The sequence below is a fragment of the Diadema antillarum genome, unplaced genomic scaffold, assembly GCF_040938485.1.
Source record: "Diadema antillarum isolate AM-2024a unplaced genomic scaffold, OU_Dant_1.0 scf00000047, whole genome shotgun sequence".
NCBI lineage: Eukaryota > Metazoa > Echinodermata > Echinoidea > Diadematoida > Diadematidae > Diadema > Diadema antillarum.
In genome coordinates, this window is record NW_027270936.1 from 1,427,937 (window position 1) to 1,447,268 (window position 19,332).

At 38.6% G+C, this 19,332-nt stretch overlaps 1 protein-coding gene across 1 annotated transcript in view; it reads right to left on the reverse strand.

Moving 5' to 3' along the window:
- The window catches only part of LOC139715379 (E3 ubiquitin-protein ligase MYCBP2-like), a 64,400-nt gene that overhangs the window by 19,092 nt on the left and 25,976 nt on the right, over positions 1 to 19,332 (reverse strand). The window contains exons 3-12 of the mRNA XM_071626951.1: positions 16,708 to 16,935; positions 15,554 to 15,707; positions 11,088 to 11,275; positions 9,145 to 9,283; positions 5,254 to 5,366; positions 4,066 to 4,243; positions 3,177 to 3,244; positions 2,424 to 2,577; positions 1,960 to 2,036; positions 586 to 793 (exon numbers count right to left, since the gene is read on the reverse strand). Of these exons, the coding sequence (XP_071483052.1) occupies positions 586 to 793; positions 1,960 to 2,036; positions 2,424 to 2,577; positions 3,177 to 3,244; positions 4,066 to 4,243; positions 5,254 to 5,366; positions 9,145 to 9,283; positions 11,088 to 11,275; positions 15,554 to 15,707; positions 16,708 to 16,935 (1,507 nt within the window). The remainder of the gene's footprint in view (positions 1 to 585; positions 794 to 1,959; positions 2,037 to 2,423; positions 2,578 to 3,176; positions 3,245 to 4,065; positions 4,244 to 5,253; positions 5,367 to 9,144; positions 9,284 to 11,087; positions 11,276 to 15,553; positions 15,708 to 16,707; positions 16,936 to 19,332) is intronic.

Here is a 19,332-nt window from a genome sequence, read left to right on the forward strand (position 1 = left end):
ATACTCGCATGCTCATGCAAATGCATACATTGCCTATTCCTGCATTCATGTAAATATGTTTGTTGTTAATAAATTCAACTCAACTCAACAATTAGATTTGTATTTTTGAGAATTGTGTACATGTGCGACAATATCATAAATATTATGTGGGCGCCTTGTAGCATAGTGTATAAAACTTTTAGACTTTCAATTATAGAGTCCCAAGTTCAAATCCTGTCAAGTGTCTTCATTCTTGGACAATATGTCTTTACCCACCATGTCCCCCTCGAGCATTATGTATAAAATGGTACCTAGCAAGGCTAGGGTAATAATAATGGCAGGGCCCTCTGGTAGAACAGTGGCAACACTGAAAAGGATACCCTTGATAAAGGAGATCAGGGGGGCATTTTAGGAAGCATTTTGTCCGACAAAATTGTCGGACAAATTTGCTCTCAGCCAATCAGATGCAAGGATATCAGTAGCTTGTAACAGTTTGTCAGAAAAATATCTGACCAAAACGCTTCATGAAATGCCCCCCATATTATTATCGTTATTATCATCATCCCACTGGGAGGGGGAAAAAAGAAAGATAAAGAAATTCCTCACCTTGATCACCATCCTCCCCTTTGCGGGCGGTACCTGCAAAGTATGTGCACCCTTCGTCTGTTAGCATGACCACATGGTGGCCGTCGTGCCCGATGCTGCACTGGACGATGCTGGGGGAGCGAGAGATGGGCAGCTCTGACCATCGACTCACGCCCTGGCTGACCAGCTGCTTGATACCCAGACTCTGGGACTTCCCCATGAAGTATATCTGTCAGCATGATTGGAAGAAGGGAGAACAAGGTACATTCCTGGTTATAGTGTCATTCGGCAATATTCACTTCCATTCAACAAAATTTTGAAAACATCAAGTTCAGATTCAAGGCTGGCTCCTTTGTTTTCACAAGGTACATGACATTGCTGATTGAATAATGCAACGTAACTTATGGGTATTTACACCAAAGAGCACACTTACGTATAAACAAAATTATAATAGTGAAGAAAATCAAGTGGGAGATACATTTCATTTTGAATCAGAAGGATCAAGTCTGTGAAAAAAAAAGGTGATAAGGAAGGTGGACATTATTTTTTTTTAATATTTCATGCTGAAGTGCTTATGATTCTGATGAGGACCAATTCAAAGATCTGTTGATTTTAGCACAGGTTAGTGATGGCCAATACTACAATATTTCCTGGCTAATTAATTTGTTTCACACACTAAACCTAACTAATTTTCACTTTCTCAAATATTTGGGCATGGACAGAACTTATGCACTGAGTGGGACATGCAAAAAGGTATTACTCAATCATGTGCCAAAAGCAGGTCTAAAGAAAAATTTTCTTTGGAGAAAACTTAAAAATGGTGAATTTTTGTGTACATATGAAATAGAGACCTGCTATACACCTTGATCTCAAAGAGCCGCCAAAAATCACCTCACTCTTAGTGTTCGCAGTTCATAACTTCTCTTTTTTAGTCTGGTCTCCCACATTTTCACTGATATACTTCTTTGATTTTTCTGTTTTCATACAAAGCAACAATATCACTAGGGAATTATTCTTTAAATTAGCAAAACATACTGCTTCTGACAAAATATCTTGACTTCCTAAGTTCTAACTTCATCTCATCTCCTTACTCCTCGCCTTCGTGCCATTTCTATTATCAGTGTGGAATTCACACAGAGTCCTGAATTATGATACAAAATGCTACTCTGGAGTCGGCTCACTGAATAGCCACAGAAACTTACTACATTAGGTAACACTCATGTATGTATGTTTCATGTATGTGCATAAGTTGATTGTATGCTTCATGCACTTCATGAGTGCATTACTGACACTAATACAGAAGTGCATTCATTCACACTGAAACCATCACAGAACCCTCTGAAATGCACATCAGTGCCATGTAATTTGGGTGAAGGAAATCAAAGGGATGATCACCTTTCCTGAGTTGCTCCTGAGAATTGAAAACTCTTTGCCTGCTCCAACCATCGTCACCTCCTCATTCACACCTGGATCTGAGAGAAGTGACACAGTCCAATTCACACGTGAAAACTTAGCTTACGCGGTCAGGAATACAGCCTGAATTAAAGCACAGTACACTTAGCTCCAAAGCCTTTACAAAAATTACTTTACCAAGAATACGATATATAACGGTGAACCTATGAGGTAAAGTCACCAATCAGATAAGGAAAAAGCAATAGTGTAACCAGCATGCTACATCATTTCAATAACACATTTCACACAGTTAAAGCATTACAAAGAATATATTACATTGTCTCAGGTGCTTCTAGTACATCCACATTATTTTGTAGGTTCACTTATTTGAATACTTCACTTTTAACTACACTGTACATCTACATAGGATTGTGTTTGATGGGAGAACACAACAATGCCCAACTGACCTATCTCTTCTGGGTCCTTGGAGTCCTTGTCCCCACCAGGCATTGGGTCACCGTACGCCAACAGGCACTTCCTGGCTAGCTTGGCCTGCAGCTCCCCACCGACGCCCACTGAGAAAGCACTCAGGGAGCCAAGGGTCTGTACAACAAACGTATCCTGCAATGTGCGACAGAACAGCACATCTCCAGTGAGACTGGATTACAGACATAGAGCCTATGAAAAGGAAGCCCTCTCATTTGTGCATTTCCAGCCCTTTTGGCACCATATCAATGTTGTTTGTAAACACTTTGACACTGGTATTGACAAACTCAAACTTGATAGCGGTGTTAAGTGGCCAGATAAAAGCCAACTTTGGTTTGTGATCAAGCCTGTGATAGTATCCTCCAACTATAAAATCAAATCCTGTGTACAGATTTACATGAGATTTGTAGCAGAATGTACATCATCATTTCCATCTCATCCTACTGACTGGACTGTTGGAAACCAATGCAATAGGGACTGAATGGTTGAAATCTACTGAACACGCAAAACAAAATCAAAGTTTCAGAGAAGGAAAACATGTTCTTCTTCCATCACTGCATTCATTATTCAGAAACATAGTGTCCCACAACAATTTCAACAGATTCCTCTGCGGCAGGGTTCACTGTGCAACTTAAAAAATACAGTCATTTTTTTTCCTCTCATTAGAACAATACACGTTTTCAACAGCAGCCACTGGAAGCACAAGCCATTGAGAGTAAGATCAATAGACTCACATCAGTCACTGAAGACAAGACTCCTAGACTGACTCCATCACTGAAGAATAGTCCAGAATCGGAGCACGCTAGAAAACATAAAACAATCAAACCAAAAAACATGTAAACCAAAAACCTTGTAAGTAGAATTAATACTTACTTACTAATTACTTAATCAATATATGATATAGTACATGAGGGATATATTGATTAAAGTTTATGCATTCATCAATCAAAGTTTATTGTAACATTCCTTACGTAGACTTGCAACTGAAAAGGTGACTTATAGAGTGAAACAAACCACCATATGCCATTGATTCCAGCTTATTTTACAAGCTCCTATTTCATCCATTGTATTACTGGCACTCATTAAGAAGACACATGATATTCAGGCCACAATGTTAAAGCGTTTGGCTTACTGACATTTACATGTATGACAAAATAAGCAATCTCTCCTTTGTATTGAAATCTTCAATTACTTCATTTAACCCCATGGAAATGATATTTGGCGATATGCCAAAGGAAATACACACGGAGACATATGCAACAAAGTCATGAGAGCGTTGAAACAAGGTACAACTGAACATAAACACAAACACACATATCCACAAACAAACAAACACACACCTACGCATACAAACAACACAAACACAAACACACGCACATACACCAACACCAACACCCACATACATGCAAACACACAAACAAACACAAACAGAATGAGAGAAAGATAGCGGAGTGGCATAAGAGACAAAGAGAGAGTTACTTACAAGACAGAGACAACAAACAGACACAAAGACAGACAAATATATGGAATAAAGAGAGTGAGACATAAAACTGTACAGAGAATGAACGGTAAATGAACAGACTGACAGACAAAGAAGACAAACTAGAAAGAGAGACAATCTACCAAGTGGTGGCAAGGCAAGCTGTCCCTCCTCCTTCAGGTCTGTGGAACTGATCTTGACCAAGAGATTCCTAGCAGCCTGGGTGCCTTCCTGGCACTTGAAGAGGAGCTGGTTCCTGCTGAACCCCAACCAGCCCTTCTCCCCAGAGTACACGGTGGGGTTGGAGGCATAGATGTGACCCTGCAACCATGGCAACCAACAGCCACTATATTATGTGAGCTCAGAATATTTGTTAGCGACATCCCTTAACTCTTTGCTTTTGTCAAAAATAACAAAAATAACCCCCTTTCTAAACTTGAGCAGGATAAAGTCATTGTATTTCTTCAACGCTTCTCCCAGAACCACAAACATATTCCATGAACAGATTTTTTTTTCCCACGACATGATTTAACAAAAAAAAAAGACTTCTATCCATGTATTGCTACACAAAATTCCATTCTATGAATACATGATAGCATACCAGTTCTAAATAAAGCAACTAAATAACTCAGTGCATTGAGTTTCACAGACACAAGGTCACGAGGTTAATATGCACTTCCCCACCTATAGGAACACAGTATATCTATACCCAGTCACTGCAACAGTGATGAAACACATTAAAGAGGGACAAAAATTCTGTCAAACAGATCTGCAAGTAACAGAATCAGTTGGTAATAGTTACAATATCAAAATTATGAAAGAGATAGGTGTCCTTTGATCCACAATATCTCATTTTGAGCGACAAATGATCTGAAGTTCCCCTATATCATTAAAGGCATTATTTCCTATTTGCAGACGAAACAAAAACCCAGTTTTAGTGCTTCAAAATAGTTCTAAAATGTGAGTTAGGGATGGGAACAACCAATGTGAAAATGTTAATCAATATAATCAATGTTAAGTATTTTTGAATATACAAAATGCGAACAATAGTTACAATAAAATTGTTTCTAGAATAAACTGTCAGCAGTTATGGTTTATTGCGAAAAATAGTGATATCTCTTTATATTTTAGGCTTTACTGCAAAATATTTCTATGGTAGGATTTTCTTTTGTGTGATACAACTGACCTAGACATTTGTATCAAATGTGATAACTCTAACATTCTTTAAATCACTGGTCCCAATGGTAAACAGTACCTTTAAAACAATCTTATCTCTTTTACAAACAAAGAGTAAAAGAGAGACAGAAAAAAGGGGTTTTCCCTCAACAAACCTTGATGGTGCCAGAGTAGCCTGATCCTATCTTCATAAGACCTTTGTCACCGTGGATGTATAGGTAGCGGCCATCGCTGGCTATTGCACTGAAACCAGTGGGGTTTGATGCTTCTGTAGCAGTAAGTGAAGCGAAAGAGAAGATAGTCCTGGTCAAATGCTTCACTTCAGTTCTTTTTCTTTCAAAAAAAAACAACAACAACATCCTTGGTAGAAAGTGTGACCTTCATGGCAGCAAATTCACCATAACAAATTTCCCAATTTCATTCTCAAACTTTGAAAGTGAAAAATATGTTGCTCATAAGTATTCATCACTATATCACTAGAACCTAAGATGTGATAGTGTCGAAATCTTGCCAAATGTCTTTGTTTTACAACAGTCACAGAGGAATAACATCAACTCCAACTAGAAATATCACTCATTGTGATTAATATACCCCCACCCATAACTGAGGAAATTAGCTCAACCAGGATTTTTTTTTTTACTTTTTAATGAAAAAAAAAATATGTGGCAATGCACTGTCCAACAGTAAATAAATGTATTGCTCACTGTTAGTCAAATGTCCCACATCTCAAGTCAAGTGCTCAAAAACTGAGTGAGCAAGATAAATAAACTGACAATTTCTATGGTTTTTATTAAAAATTGTGTAACCATGGCAATACAATGTTGTATATTAAGAAAAAAATGAAGTTTGCACAACTATAATTTATATCATAGCTGTCACATGTGCCAAATTTCAAGCCAAATGCTAACAGGATGAGGGGCTTAGTTGAATTCACAATATTAGTGTATCATTTTCATTCAAAATATACTGTTACCATGGCAACACATTTTCAACACTGACAAAAGAGTTTTTGCACATCTAAGTAATGTAGAGGCAACATGTGCCAAATATGATGCCAAAATGCTCTAAACATACAGAGTTAGGATCTAATCGAAATGTTTGTATGATTTCCATTCAAAATGTACTGTTACCATGGCAACACATTGTTCAACAATGATGAAATACAAAGTTTGCATATCTCTGTACTACAATGGTTGCATGTGCCAAATTTCAAGCCAAATGCTCAAAGACTGAGGGAGTTACCTGAATCCACAATATTTTTATATGATTTTCATTCAAACTATGCTGTTACCATGGCAACACAATGATCCACAATGACGAAAGGTTGAGTTTGCACATCTACGTACCATAGTGGTCAGGTGTGCCAAATTTCAAGCTAAATGCTCAAAGACTGAGGGAGTTGGCGGAATCCACATGCTTTTTGGTAAAAAAATGTTGTTACCATGGCAACGCATTGTTCAACAATAATGACAGATAAAGTTTGAACATCTATACGCTATAGTGGTCACATGAGCCAAATTTCAAGCCAAATGCTCAAAGACTGAGGGAGTTAACTGAATCCACAATATTTCTGCATGATTTTCATTCAAAATATACTGTTACCATGGCAACACATAGATAAACAATGACCAAAGACTATGTATGCTCATCTACGTACTAAAGTGGTCACATGTGTCAAATTTCAAGCTAAATGCTCAAAGACTGAGGGAGTTAACTGAATCCACAATATTTCTGCATGATTTTCATTCAAAATATACTGTTACCATGGCAACACATAGATAAACAATGACCAAAGACTATGTATGCTCATCTACGTACTAAAGTGGTCACATGTGTCAAATTTCAAGCTAAATGCTCAGAGACTGAGGTAGTTACCTGAATCCACAATATCTTTGAATGCATTTTAGTGAAAAGCTGCTGTTACCATGGCAACCCATTGTTCACCACTGACGAAAGATTAAGTTTGCACATCTATATGCTATAGTGGTTGCGTGTGCCAAATTTCTAGCTAAATGCTCGAAGACTAAAGGAAGTTAGCTGAATCCACAATATTTTTGTATGTTTTTTGGTAAACAAAAGCTGTTACCATGGCAACGCATTGCTCACCACTCACGAAAGATTAAGTTTGCACATCGACATACAATAGTAGTCACATGTGCCAATTTTTAAGCCAAATGCTTGAAAACTGAAGGAGTTAGGCTAATCCACACATTTTTGCATGATTGGTAAAAAAAAATACTGTTGCCATGGCAACAGATTCATTACCACACACATCAAATGTGTTTTGCACAAATATACATTACACTGATCGCATATCCCAAATTCAAACTGAATTGCTACAAAACGAAGAGAGTAGAGCAATCCACAACATTTTGTAAGATTTTTATGAAAATCTTCCGTTGCCATGGCAACGCATTATGAAATACTCATGAAAAAGGTCTCTTGCACATCTGCCTGTGATAGCGGTCACACATGCCAAATTTGAAGTTAATTGCTCTAAAAATGAGAAAGTTGTTCGATCCACAAGTTTTTATGAAAATATGCCGTTGCCATGGCAACGCATTATGCGATACTAATGAAAAAGGTGTCTTGCACATCTACCTTTGATAGCAGTCACACATGCCAAATTTGGGGTCAATTGCTCAAAAAATGAGAGAGGAGTTCGATCCACAACATTTTGTTAGATTTTTTTAAAATTTGCCGTTGCCATGGCAACTCATTATGCAATACTAACGAAAAAGGTGTCTCGCACATCTCCCTTTGATAGCAGTCACACATGCTAAATTTGGGGATAATTGCTCAAAAAATGAGAGTAGTTTGATCCACAAGTTTTTACAAAAATATGCCGTTGCCATGGCAACGCATTATGCGATACTAACGAAAAAGGTGTCTTGCGCATCTACCTTTGATACCGGTCACACATGCCAAATTTGGGGTCAATTGCTCAAAAAATGAGAGAGGAGTTCGACCCACAAGATTTTGCAACGGACTGACCGCCCGACCGCCCGACCGCCCGCCCGACCGCCCGCCCGACCGACCGATCGACCGACCGACCGACCGACCGACCGACCGACCGGCCACCCGACCTCAGGGTGATTCCTGTATACCCCCCCTACACACTATGTGTGGGTGGGGGTATAATAAATGGCAATTATCATTATAAGGAACAGGTTGGTGTTTTGTTTGTTTTTTTTTATTCACAGCACGTGGACATCCAAGCCTCCCTTCTTAAAAGTAGATCATATCAGATAATTATGGGGTCACTCCCACTCAGTGATGACTCTTGCATAATGTCAGTGATTCACCATGACGTCTGTAATCCAAATACACTGTTCTATATACTATATCATTCAAACAAAATAAGAAGTCTCTGTATTCCATCATGTACTAGTACATGCTTCCCATACTTATACATCAAGGATCATACAATTGTAGGTTACAGTCAAAAGTCAAGTCAGAATGCATTCTACTGAGGCCTGATTCTGCTCACAAAATGAACCTTGAAATCAAAGACGGCAACAGTAGGCACATTCACACAAACACTGAAAAAGAGCAATTCAAATCACGATTCAAATCATGCTTTTTTGTGGTCTGGTTTACATGTAAAGAGGCCAAAAAAATTGTGATACAAATTGTGCCAGTTCATGAAGAAAACTCACGACCTACATCGTACCGGTTCAAGCGAGACCAAACTGCACATGTATGAGTCTCCGAGTTTGGTCTGACTATGACCCGACTGTCCAGATTGCACCTTGCATAATGGGATATTAAAAAATGGTACCATTTCAATTACGGAACACCACTCATACACACCTCGCAATGCAAAAAAATTGTGACTCTTCTGAAAAAAAGGAACGTGACTATTTTGGAAATGGCACACCTTTAGTGGTGTGCGGATCAAAATTTGAATCTCACTAATAGTCACGATTACTATGATCACATACACAAAAGAATGTTGTTTTTGTGTGTGTGTGTCACAATTCAAATCGGGATGCAAATAATTACTAATATTGGTGGCTGTGTGAATGGGCTTAATTTCTACTCACCGACGCTAAGCCCATGAATGGTCCAGGTGTCAATCAGTGATTGGCTGGGCACGCCGAGAGTCAGCCAATTGGGGAACACCGTCTTGCCGACGAGGAGAGCATGGACGCTGCGCTGGAGGGCAACGATGATGGCTGGCACCTGAAAAAAATCAAAACCAATGTCAAGAAGGAAGGACAAGTAGATCGGCATGATGATGTAATGGCAGGTAGGTATCTCCGATACAACTACTGGTCCTTCCCAACGAAGAAGCAGTAGCCTTCATTGTACACTGATGCAGATGAACGTAGCGTTAAGGTAAAACCAGAAACATTTGCGACATGGAACTTTCCTAAATTGTAGCCGACAACCTTTTTCGCGGCATGAAAATTTCGCAAATTTCCACTCACATTCAATGCATTGTGTAGGCAAAAATGTTCATGTGCATTTTACTTTCGTGAACCGTGGCTCCTCATGAAATTCACAAAGGTTTTATGCACACACAAGTTTCTGGTTTTAGAGCATGTAGGCACTGGTGATAACCCTAGTCAGCAACAGCTCATCACTTTCTCCTTATTTTTCTGAGCAGATGAAACTATATCTCAGCCCAAAAATACTCTGTTATCTTTTTCCTTGTAGGGTTTTGCTTTTTGATTTCTTTCAATTTTTCATCTGTATTTTGATTGAGCGCCTGAGGGATTTTTTTTTTTTTTTTTTTTGCTTCTTGCAAGGGAAACATGATTTTTCATACACATGTGAGATTAGTATTATGCATCTCACATGTGGGTGCCAAATGATTCATTCGTGAAAGCTTTAACATACAGTAAACCTCGGATAAGTCGACGTCGAGTGAGTCGAAAATCACTTAACTCGAAGCAAAATAAAAAGTCCCGATTTTCCCCTATGTATTTTCCCTAAGAAACATTTGGATAAGCCGAAGTACGAGAGTCGAATTTCGGCTGTGTCGAAGTAAAACATTCAGTCCCTTTTGTACAAAATACACATAGTATACATCACTTGAGCCGAAGAAGATTTGTCTGGCATTCTCATGACATCTAGAGGAGAACAAAAAAATCGGCATGTTGCAGAACCACGTCCCTGACCTGCTGCAGGTAAGCATGCACACTCACCGTACCGCTCCGCCGCACGCATGTCGAATACATACACATGTATAGTATACACACAGCACATCGATCCATTTATCCATAAACACAGCACATCCATACTTTATCCATGTCAAGCCAGAACTCCTTGGTCAACCAATCGCTGCTTTAATATTTTAGTGACAGGCCAAGTGGGCGGAGCTTGTTTGTGCGTGCCCGGCTGGCTGTATAGTTTTGTTCAATGGAGGTGGGATGGGCCTGGGAGAGTGTTTGTCTCAAGGGTAGGTTGACAGAGATGGCTACCTATATTGCACCATAGACATAACACATGCACATTGCCACATTAGCGCAGACATTCTCAAAACTACGTTTAACTACTAGTATTGATACAAATTCCATGTTCAATTAAGAACAAAATAAGAACATTATCTTCAAGAACAGACAAATTTGAATGCAAACACACACACGCACGCACGCACGCACACACACACATGCATGCAAATGTACTATAATACATGTACATAACTGTGAGTCGAAAAAAAATCGACTCTCGCGAGAGTCGAAGTTCACTTAAGTCGACGCATTTTTGTCAGTCCCGAGAGCTTCGACTCATGCGAGGTTTACTGTATTATGTTTGTTTTGCTATCCTTTCTCAAGAAACTGCATAATGCTCTACAAATCTAGGCTTGCAGCCTTTTTGTTGCATCTCTTCTTCATTTCTTACAATATTTTGCCTCTGATGAAGATTCAGCTAGGATAACAAGCTCTGGCCCTTTTTGACTCCATTCTTGTATATATATTTGTATGATCTAGTTTGGTTATTGCCATTTTCCTGTGTACGGAATGCAAGAAAGAAAGCATACCTCCAGGGACTTCAGAGGTCGTTGACCTGCGATCATAAGCAGGGCCGAAATGCCAGTCAGGAGTTTGCCTGTGTTGCCCATGGCAACCATCAGGCTGAGCAGGCATGCACTGCTCAGTGTTGCCAGGGAGTGTTCGTCCTCTTCCGCGGACGTCGTGGCCAGGTCCATGAGTAGCTCAAAGAGGGCTCCTGTCATCCAGAAGAAAAATATTGCAGCCATATATTCAAGAGATTGATTTGCTATCTCTTTTCTACCCCTCCTCCACAGAAATCTACAATATTCAAGCTTTTCATGGAAAGCATCCTCCATTGTATATGAGTATTTATATGATTACTTAATTTATTTATCTTAATTAAATATAGTTATTGTAATGAGTACATGTAAGGAGATGAATGTATGGTGCTTCCCAATTTCACAATGAAAAAATCCATTCCCTCACTTTTTTTCTAAATCATTCATATTCAAATGTTGCATTAAACAGAGCTGTAGTCATGTCAAATCTGTTCTGTTATAGCTTCTAGTCTACATTTTTGTATGCAAGAGGATCAAACTTAAACATATTATTTCACACCACATAAAATTTGCTTTGATAGTGGTAAGTTTCATTAAAATCACACAAAAAATTACACACAAGGTTTTAACATATCAATACCAAATAATGATACTGGGAAATTTGTTGAGATTATGTTACAAACTCACAAATCTCTTGTAATTTGTGCACAAAAATGTGATAAAAAGTCACAAAGTATGGTTATTGAGATGTCAACTACAACTTTCTTCCCCATGAGGTCATTACTGCTAGGATATTGCAACACAAGACAAATCTCACACAAATGACACAAGTTTCTTCTTTCAGATTCCATGTCAACAACAACAAAAGGGATTTTAGTGAAGATAGTGTGTGAGTCAATGGAAAACTTGTGTGGTCATGACACTGCTACCTTATCCCATTTTGATATATATATATGTACATGTACATGATTAATTGCTACAACATATTGCAGTATCAATGTTTCATAAAAACATGTAAAACTTTAGAATTGCACAAATCTCATTTCAAATCTTGAGTTTTTGATGAAACCTTGCCAATTCTTTCTGTATGATGTAATATGCCATTTCTTGATCTGAAAAGGGCCAACTTATACGAGGAGCCGAACTGCTCTTTAAATGCACATTTCCCTTCTACACCCCAGGGAGCACTCAACAGATGGCAGATGTGATCTGTGACCAACTGGACAATGTGACTGTTACTGAGTGTTAGTTGAAATGTTCAAGGTTTGCAGGGATGACAATGTCCGGGCACGCTTCCCTAGTCTACTGTGCTATGCATCTTACAAATGAAAGACCACACTTAATGTCTTTGTGTGTGTGTCTACACAAGAATTTAGGAAGACAAAAAAGAAAATATATGACAGCTCAGAATGGTGTATTATTTCCTATTCATGATTTTCTGACCACCGTTTTCCTATATCTCCTCTCTTCATAGTCAGTCATTTCCATCCCTCTTCTTCCTCTTTCACTTCTTCACTTGTTTTTTTTTTCTTTGTAAATGCATTCCTCAGTATCCTTTACCATATTGATACAAAAGCACACTGAGAAAATGCACACACACACACACACGCACGCACACAAACATGCACAAACACAAACATACACAAACATGCACATACAATGTACACACAAAACACATATAGGGATACATACACATTACACAAAGCACAATGGATCCACACACATACACACACACACACACAACAACAACAACAACAGCGACAATAGCAATAACAACAATAGCAACAACAACAAATAATGATACAAACACAAGTATGTAAACACACAAATCAGGAAATTTAGTTCCCTGAACCACAGAAAAAAAAGACAGATCAACAAATCAACACATGAGTTATTGTGGGAAAAAGAAAAACAACACAAAACGGAGGGGGGGGGGGGGGATCTGATGACTTTATGTACAAATACATGGAAGGCACCATCATCAAGGAGTTTTTGGAAAGGTTTCTGTTGCTACCTTTTCATCCATTTCCTTGAACTTCCACAACTAAAATTTACAATGTGGCAAGCCATGCATGGCTTGGTAATGAGAAGTACCAGGACTGCCCTACAGGCTCACTTCTTCTGACATCACTGTCATGGGACTTTGATGCTATTCTACATATCATGCTTCAATAGACAGAGCCTTATGTTTTCGCTTTTTTTTCATACTACCTAAAATGCAATATACACTCTCTTTCATTATTATCATTATTTTGTTGTTGTCCTGCACAATAATTTTGAGCGGCAAGGCATGTGATGGAGTCACATGCTCATTACACACTTTACCCTTTAGCACCTCACGGTTTCTTACCATGTCAATATCAAACCAGTAAAGACTGCAGGAAATTTCGCTGAATTTCGCAAGGGTTCACACAACTACATTGTACTGATGCCATTTATGGGATTACATGGCCAAGTATGCTGACTTAGGAATGATTATCAAGTATTTGCCATGATACATTGTACAACCCAGTTGAAAAAGACACAAAACTTCTTCGCACTGCATCCCACGTATGCATGCGCGCACACACTCAAACACACACACACACACACACACACACGCATAAACAACAACAAACAGATAAAATATTTGTATGTGTATACAGGTGGAAATATGTACAAATGCTGAGGTCCCATTACATAACAGCAGACTGTGTTCAAAGGTTGGTGATTACACTCAGAGAGGGACAGAGGTTCACCATTTCTCTGTATTGCATACAATTGTATGTTACATTCATCTTGTCAGCATATCCCTAAGTTTTTGTTAATGAGTCACAAGGGATCAATATTGACCTTTATGACTGTGATGCACAATAACTGATACATAACAATGATGATGATGAGGGTGATGATGATGATGATGATGATAATAATAATCATCATCATCATCATCATCATAATTATTATCATTACATTATTATTTTTATGCCTCCGCCACGAAGTGGTGCCGGAGGCATTATGTTTTCGGGTTGTCCGTCCGTCCGTCCGTCCGTCCGTCCGTCCTTCCGTCCGTCCGTCCGTCCGTCCGTCCGTCCTTCCGTCCGTCCGTAATGAATTTTGTGGACAGGGTAACTACCAAAACCTTTTGAGGTATCCTAATGAAACTTGGCATGTATGTGTATTAGGGGGTGAAGTTGTGCCTATCAACTTTTGGGTGCACATGCTCAAGGTCAAAGGTCAAAAGGTCAAGGTCAAATGATTAAAATTTCACTATTTCCCCCATATCTATGCAATGCCTAAAGATATTTTCTTGAAACTTAGTGTATACATGTATTACCCAATTAAGATTCTCTGGTGAAAGTTTGGGGTCATGAGGTCAAAAGGTCAAAGGTCAAAAGGTCAAGTAAAGTGTTAAAATTTTACTTTTTTCTCCGTATCTTGGAAATTGTTCAAGGTATCTTCATGAAACATAGTATATATGCATGTACTGACTGGCAGTGGTTATCTAGGGAATTCAGGGTTCCTTGGGTCAAAGGTCAGGGGTCAAAGGTCAAGGCAATACTTCAAAATTTTACTATTTTCCTTATATTTATGCAATGCCAGCAAGATTATTTTGTTTAACTTGATGTATGCATGTATAACCCAATAGAAATTATCTGGGATTTTTTTTTTTTTTTTGCCAAGAAGGTCAAAGGTCAAAAGGTCAAAGTGAAAGTGCTGAACTTACTTCTTTCTCCATATCTCGGAAGTGGCTCAAGTTATCTTGAAACTTAGTACATATTTATGTATGTTCTGCCTGACAGTGATTCTCTTATAAATCAAAGGCCAGATGAAAATGATAACAATTTACTGTTCAATACAGAAATTGCACTTTTTCTCCATACCTTGAAAATTACTCGGTGCATAAACTTATGAAAGGGTCAAAGTCAAGTTAAAGTTCTTAAATCCCCAAATACATGCTCTCCTCCAATTCATCCAATTAAACATACACGTGTAGGTCAAGGAAGGTAAACATTCAATACATTTGTGACAAACATGTCATTTTGATATTTTGCCAATTTTGTTAAAATGTAATCACACATTGTCCACATGTACTATAGACCCATTAGGAGAATCATGCATTATGGCGGAGGCATACCAGTCGCCATAGCGACATTTCTAGTTTATTTTTATCATTATCATAAGCGCTTAATGCTGACGTTTCAAACTGCATTGATACAGAAAAAATATAAAATAAAAATACAGCATTATGTACATATTTTAGGATTGAGTAAATAGATAACTGATGCAGTGATTAAAACTCATCCACCAACCAATCAGAACTCTGGACAAGTCAAGGTCCTGTGACATGACTGTCGGTTTATAAAGCGGGTATGGACAGAAGGAAAAAAAAAAGAAAGGAAGAAAGGAAAAAAAAAAAAAAAAGGTTGGAAGGTGGGCAAAGGTGAGAGAAAGAGGGGGCATAGCTGGCCTACCAAGGATGTCATCTGGCTCCCGGCTCAGTCCTTCTGGAGTCTGCCCCTGCAAGATGTCCAGGAGAGCCCCAAGAGCCTTGACGCAGAATGCAGGATGGGACGCCCTCGTCTGTCGGATCAGTTCAAACACGCTGCGCAGGCCCAGCCCGACCATCTGTTGCATGGCAACAACATGGCAGATGATTAAGATCTAGGATGGTTTATGTCAGTTCTCTAATACACATATATTGACAAGACTTGTTTACTTTTGAAACATGCACATTTTACACAGACTGACAAATTGCATTTGTGATCACTCTCTCCCCCTTTGATTTTGTTTCCAGTCTTTTTCCCTTTCCTGAATCATACATCTGCAGTCAATATTTTTTCCTGGTTTTTTTTCAGTGCTTACAAACATTCTGTGAACTACTTCACTTACTATAGCATATTGCATACCCTAATGTCACCTGGTACTCAACAATTTGTTGAAGGTTGTATTGGGTTGACTATTATACAGTATTCTCATATAGTAGAGAGGTACTGACTCAACACTTTACAAAAAATGATAATAAAGCTAAGATGAATCTGATGATGTACAATTTTCTTTTTTTTCACTGATACTGTAATGATACAATTGACAAATTCTTACCTCAATCACATAATGTCAACGTGCACTTGTCACTCTTAGTAGACAAAATGCAAGTGAAAACAAAATCTATGTTCCCATCACACTTTGAGTCCATTGTAGGTCGGCCACACAATTGAAAAGTGCCTATGATTGCAGCCAGAAATTTAACAAAGTGTTGCATAGCAACTAAAGCTATGATGCAGGCTGCAAAGGCCAAAACATTTCACACCCAGGCAGGCAGGCACATATTGAACGGTATTGAATCAACATGGTGTATACAGACTGCACATATTGCAGCATCCTAAACATTCTATAAAAGCTGTTTTTTACGAATTTTGTGAATCACTGTTGGGCCGTGAATTTAACAACAGGCCAAAATATTGTGAACAGACAGGCATTATCAGTAGTGCATACACCGTGTATACAGTAGCCTCAGCGTCAAATTGTGAACACAACATCTCGCAAAAATGTCTGTGACCTCCTCATTCGCAAAAATAACAGCTTTTACAGTACACCCAGTGTTGACGACGCCCACTCATTTTTGTACCTTTGACAGTGGAATAACCTTGTCCTCCTTCTCCGCATCACCGTCCCCATTCCCGTCCTCCGTCCTCCCGTCGCTGGCCCGCGAGAGGATGATGGCTCTCTCGCGGGTCTCCCTCTCCAAGATGCACTGCCGCACCGCCGCGTAGATGCTGAAGGCCGAGGCATTGTCCGGAAGCTCGATGTTCGGTGGCTGAAAGCTGATGTTCTCCAGCGACACCTCTTTGGATTGCTGAAAGTTGGAGGGACAGGGACACAAAAATCATAAACATTCAAAGTAAAGTCTGGATGTCATTTTGAATCTCATTCGGCAACATAGGTACTGGCAACAACAACAAAAACAACATTAAACACAAAATATCTATGTACCATGGGTAGATGGTAAATTATCAGCATTGATTCATGGGCTACAGAAACTGTTTAGACCATGAGGCCTTCATGACTTCATGCGATGACTTTCAATATATAACATCTTTAATCTAATTCTATTGAATTCAGCATCATTGAATACAACATACACACATTTAGCCATGATGCGAATGATGATTGGAGATTACAAATTCCATCACAGATATTGTTTTCTACACTGTATATATGTGATCAATGAAGTTGAAATACAGCTGTACACTGTGATGCCTCAGAAACCATGCAAAGCCATCTGATAAATTTATTCCAGTAAAAGCTGAAACATATTAAAGGTAGGACAAACTAACAGACCAAACAAACATTCATTTTGATATCTAAACATTGGCACTCCTGCAATGTATACATCCAGCCACACCATGGGCAAACAATGAAATTCACAACAGAATTACCCTCAGTGCAAATGTTATGAATGCACATCATTTCCCAAACTTTGAGATACTGTCAGTTGCGATTGTCAAATTCTAAAAGATCAAAAATCGAAAAAATAAAAAAATAAATAAATAATGGTACAGCCTGAAAGACTTGAGCAAGTTGAATCAGGACAGCAAAAATTCCACACCAAAAACAGGGAGAAATTTCAAGAGTACTGTGGTAATAAGGCAGATACTGTGTGTCACATGCACCTCAATCTACAGTGATAGGCAAAAGCAATTCCTTGATCAGGAAGGCTGTCAAATTTGTCTATCACATGAAGATACATGTATCTAATCCTTTAGGGAGCCTCCTGCAATATCAGGAAGACTTAGAAGCTCTAAAAGTGATGTACTAGGTGTACTGCAGTGAAGTACTTTGGTAATGTGGTAACTTTAGGAATATGACATCAGATTATTTTTTCTTTCCATTTTGATGGCTTAAAAATTGACCTATCTTTTGAGCTTTGATCCATATGATCTCCCCCTCCCCCATACAGCAGGGTTCTGACTTACTAACTTATAATGCCACATATGATATGCAGCATCTTTTGATCAGAACAGTATACATGTGTAGACAATGTGCCCTGCACACAAGTATTTGCCTTGTGATGCATTGCAATTACATCCACAATGACTGGTGGACCTACTGTATAAAGCATTTGATCATGAGCTAACCCAAAATAATTGAATAGAGCAGTTTCACTAGATCATGATTATGTTTGCGTTGACTCTACATGTATGTTCATCGATGGCAACAAGAGACCTTGCACGACAGCCATGTGGAAATTGCCGAGATCCAGACACCAATTGGTCGGCTTTGATGTGATGACTTCATTAGGTGCAATTTTGATGAAACTCACATTTAATGGGGCATCAAAAGCGGTTCATTACACCCTCCCCAGCTTTGATGTTATCGCAACCATGATAGTCACATGGAAAATATTTTCAGTGTTTGCACTGCAAATGTCACACATTGCCCTTGAATTTGAAAAAAAACTAACAACAATGCAGAGACAGTCATTTCATAAAGTAGTCAGCGGCATATATTCTGCAACACAGAATTTGCCCTCTGTAGTACATTGCAGGTTGAGTTTAGTTTCTGTCATGATCTCTTTATAACAAAGCACATGTGTAGCTTAATATTTAGAAGTAAGACATTTTTTTCATGAATATTTTTTTCTGATATGGGATGACACAGTGTACAGCATGACTATTGCTCATCATACTAGGAAATCAGGGCCCTGCTAAGTAAAAAACTAAAACAAAAAACGCAATTAAATGTAAGTCAAAAAGTCAAATGCAAGTCAGGTAATTGGAGACTTACAATGTACAAATGTATATTTGTATTCTGACTTATACAGTTTATCTCAAGTTTTACGTAAAGGGCCCAGATTAAGTAGATGTGCACATACATATTGTGTAAATAGAAGCCTATAAGCATCTTATAAGAGAATCTCCATTTTGTGAGTGGTGGTGCAAAAGACTAGAGTCATTCAAATGTCTGCACACTGTTTCAACTCAAAACACGTCTGAAATCATGTATGCTCAATGCTTGTGAATATCACTTCAAATGTGTATAATATAGAGTTACAATATATATACTGCGTTCAGAAACTGTAATGAATCACTCCACGTAACTGCAAAATCCATGGTCTGTCACACAAACATGCAACCCCAACACCATTTACGTGGAAGAATATGTACAAGTACACTGTATACTTCATACGCAACAGGTATGGTGTATCAATTTTTTGCAGTTGCAAGTCAACCAATTTGTGAAATTTAGTATT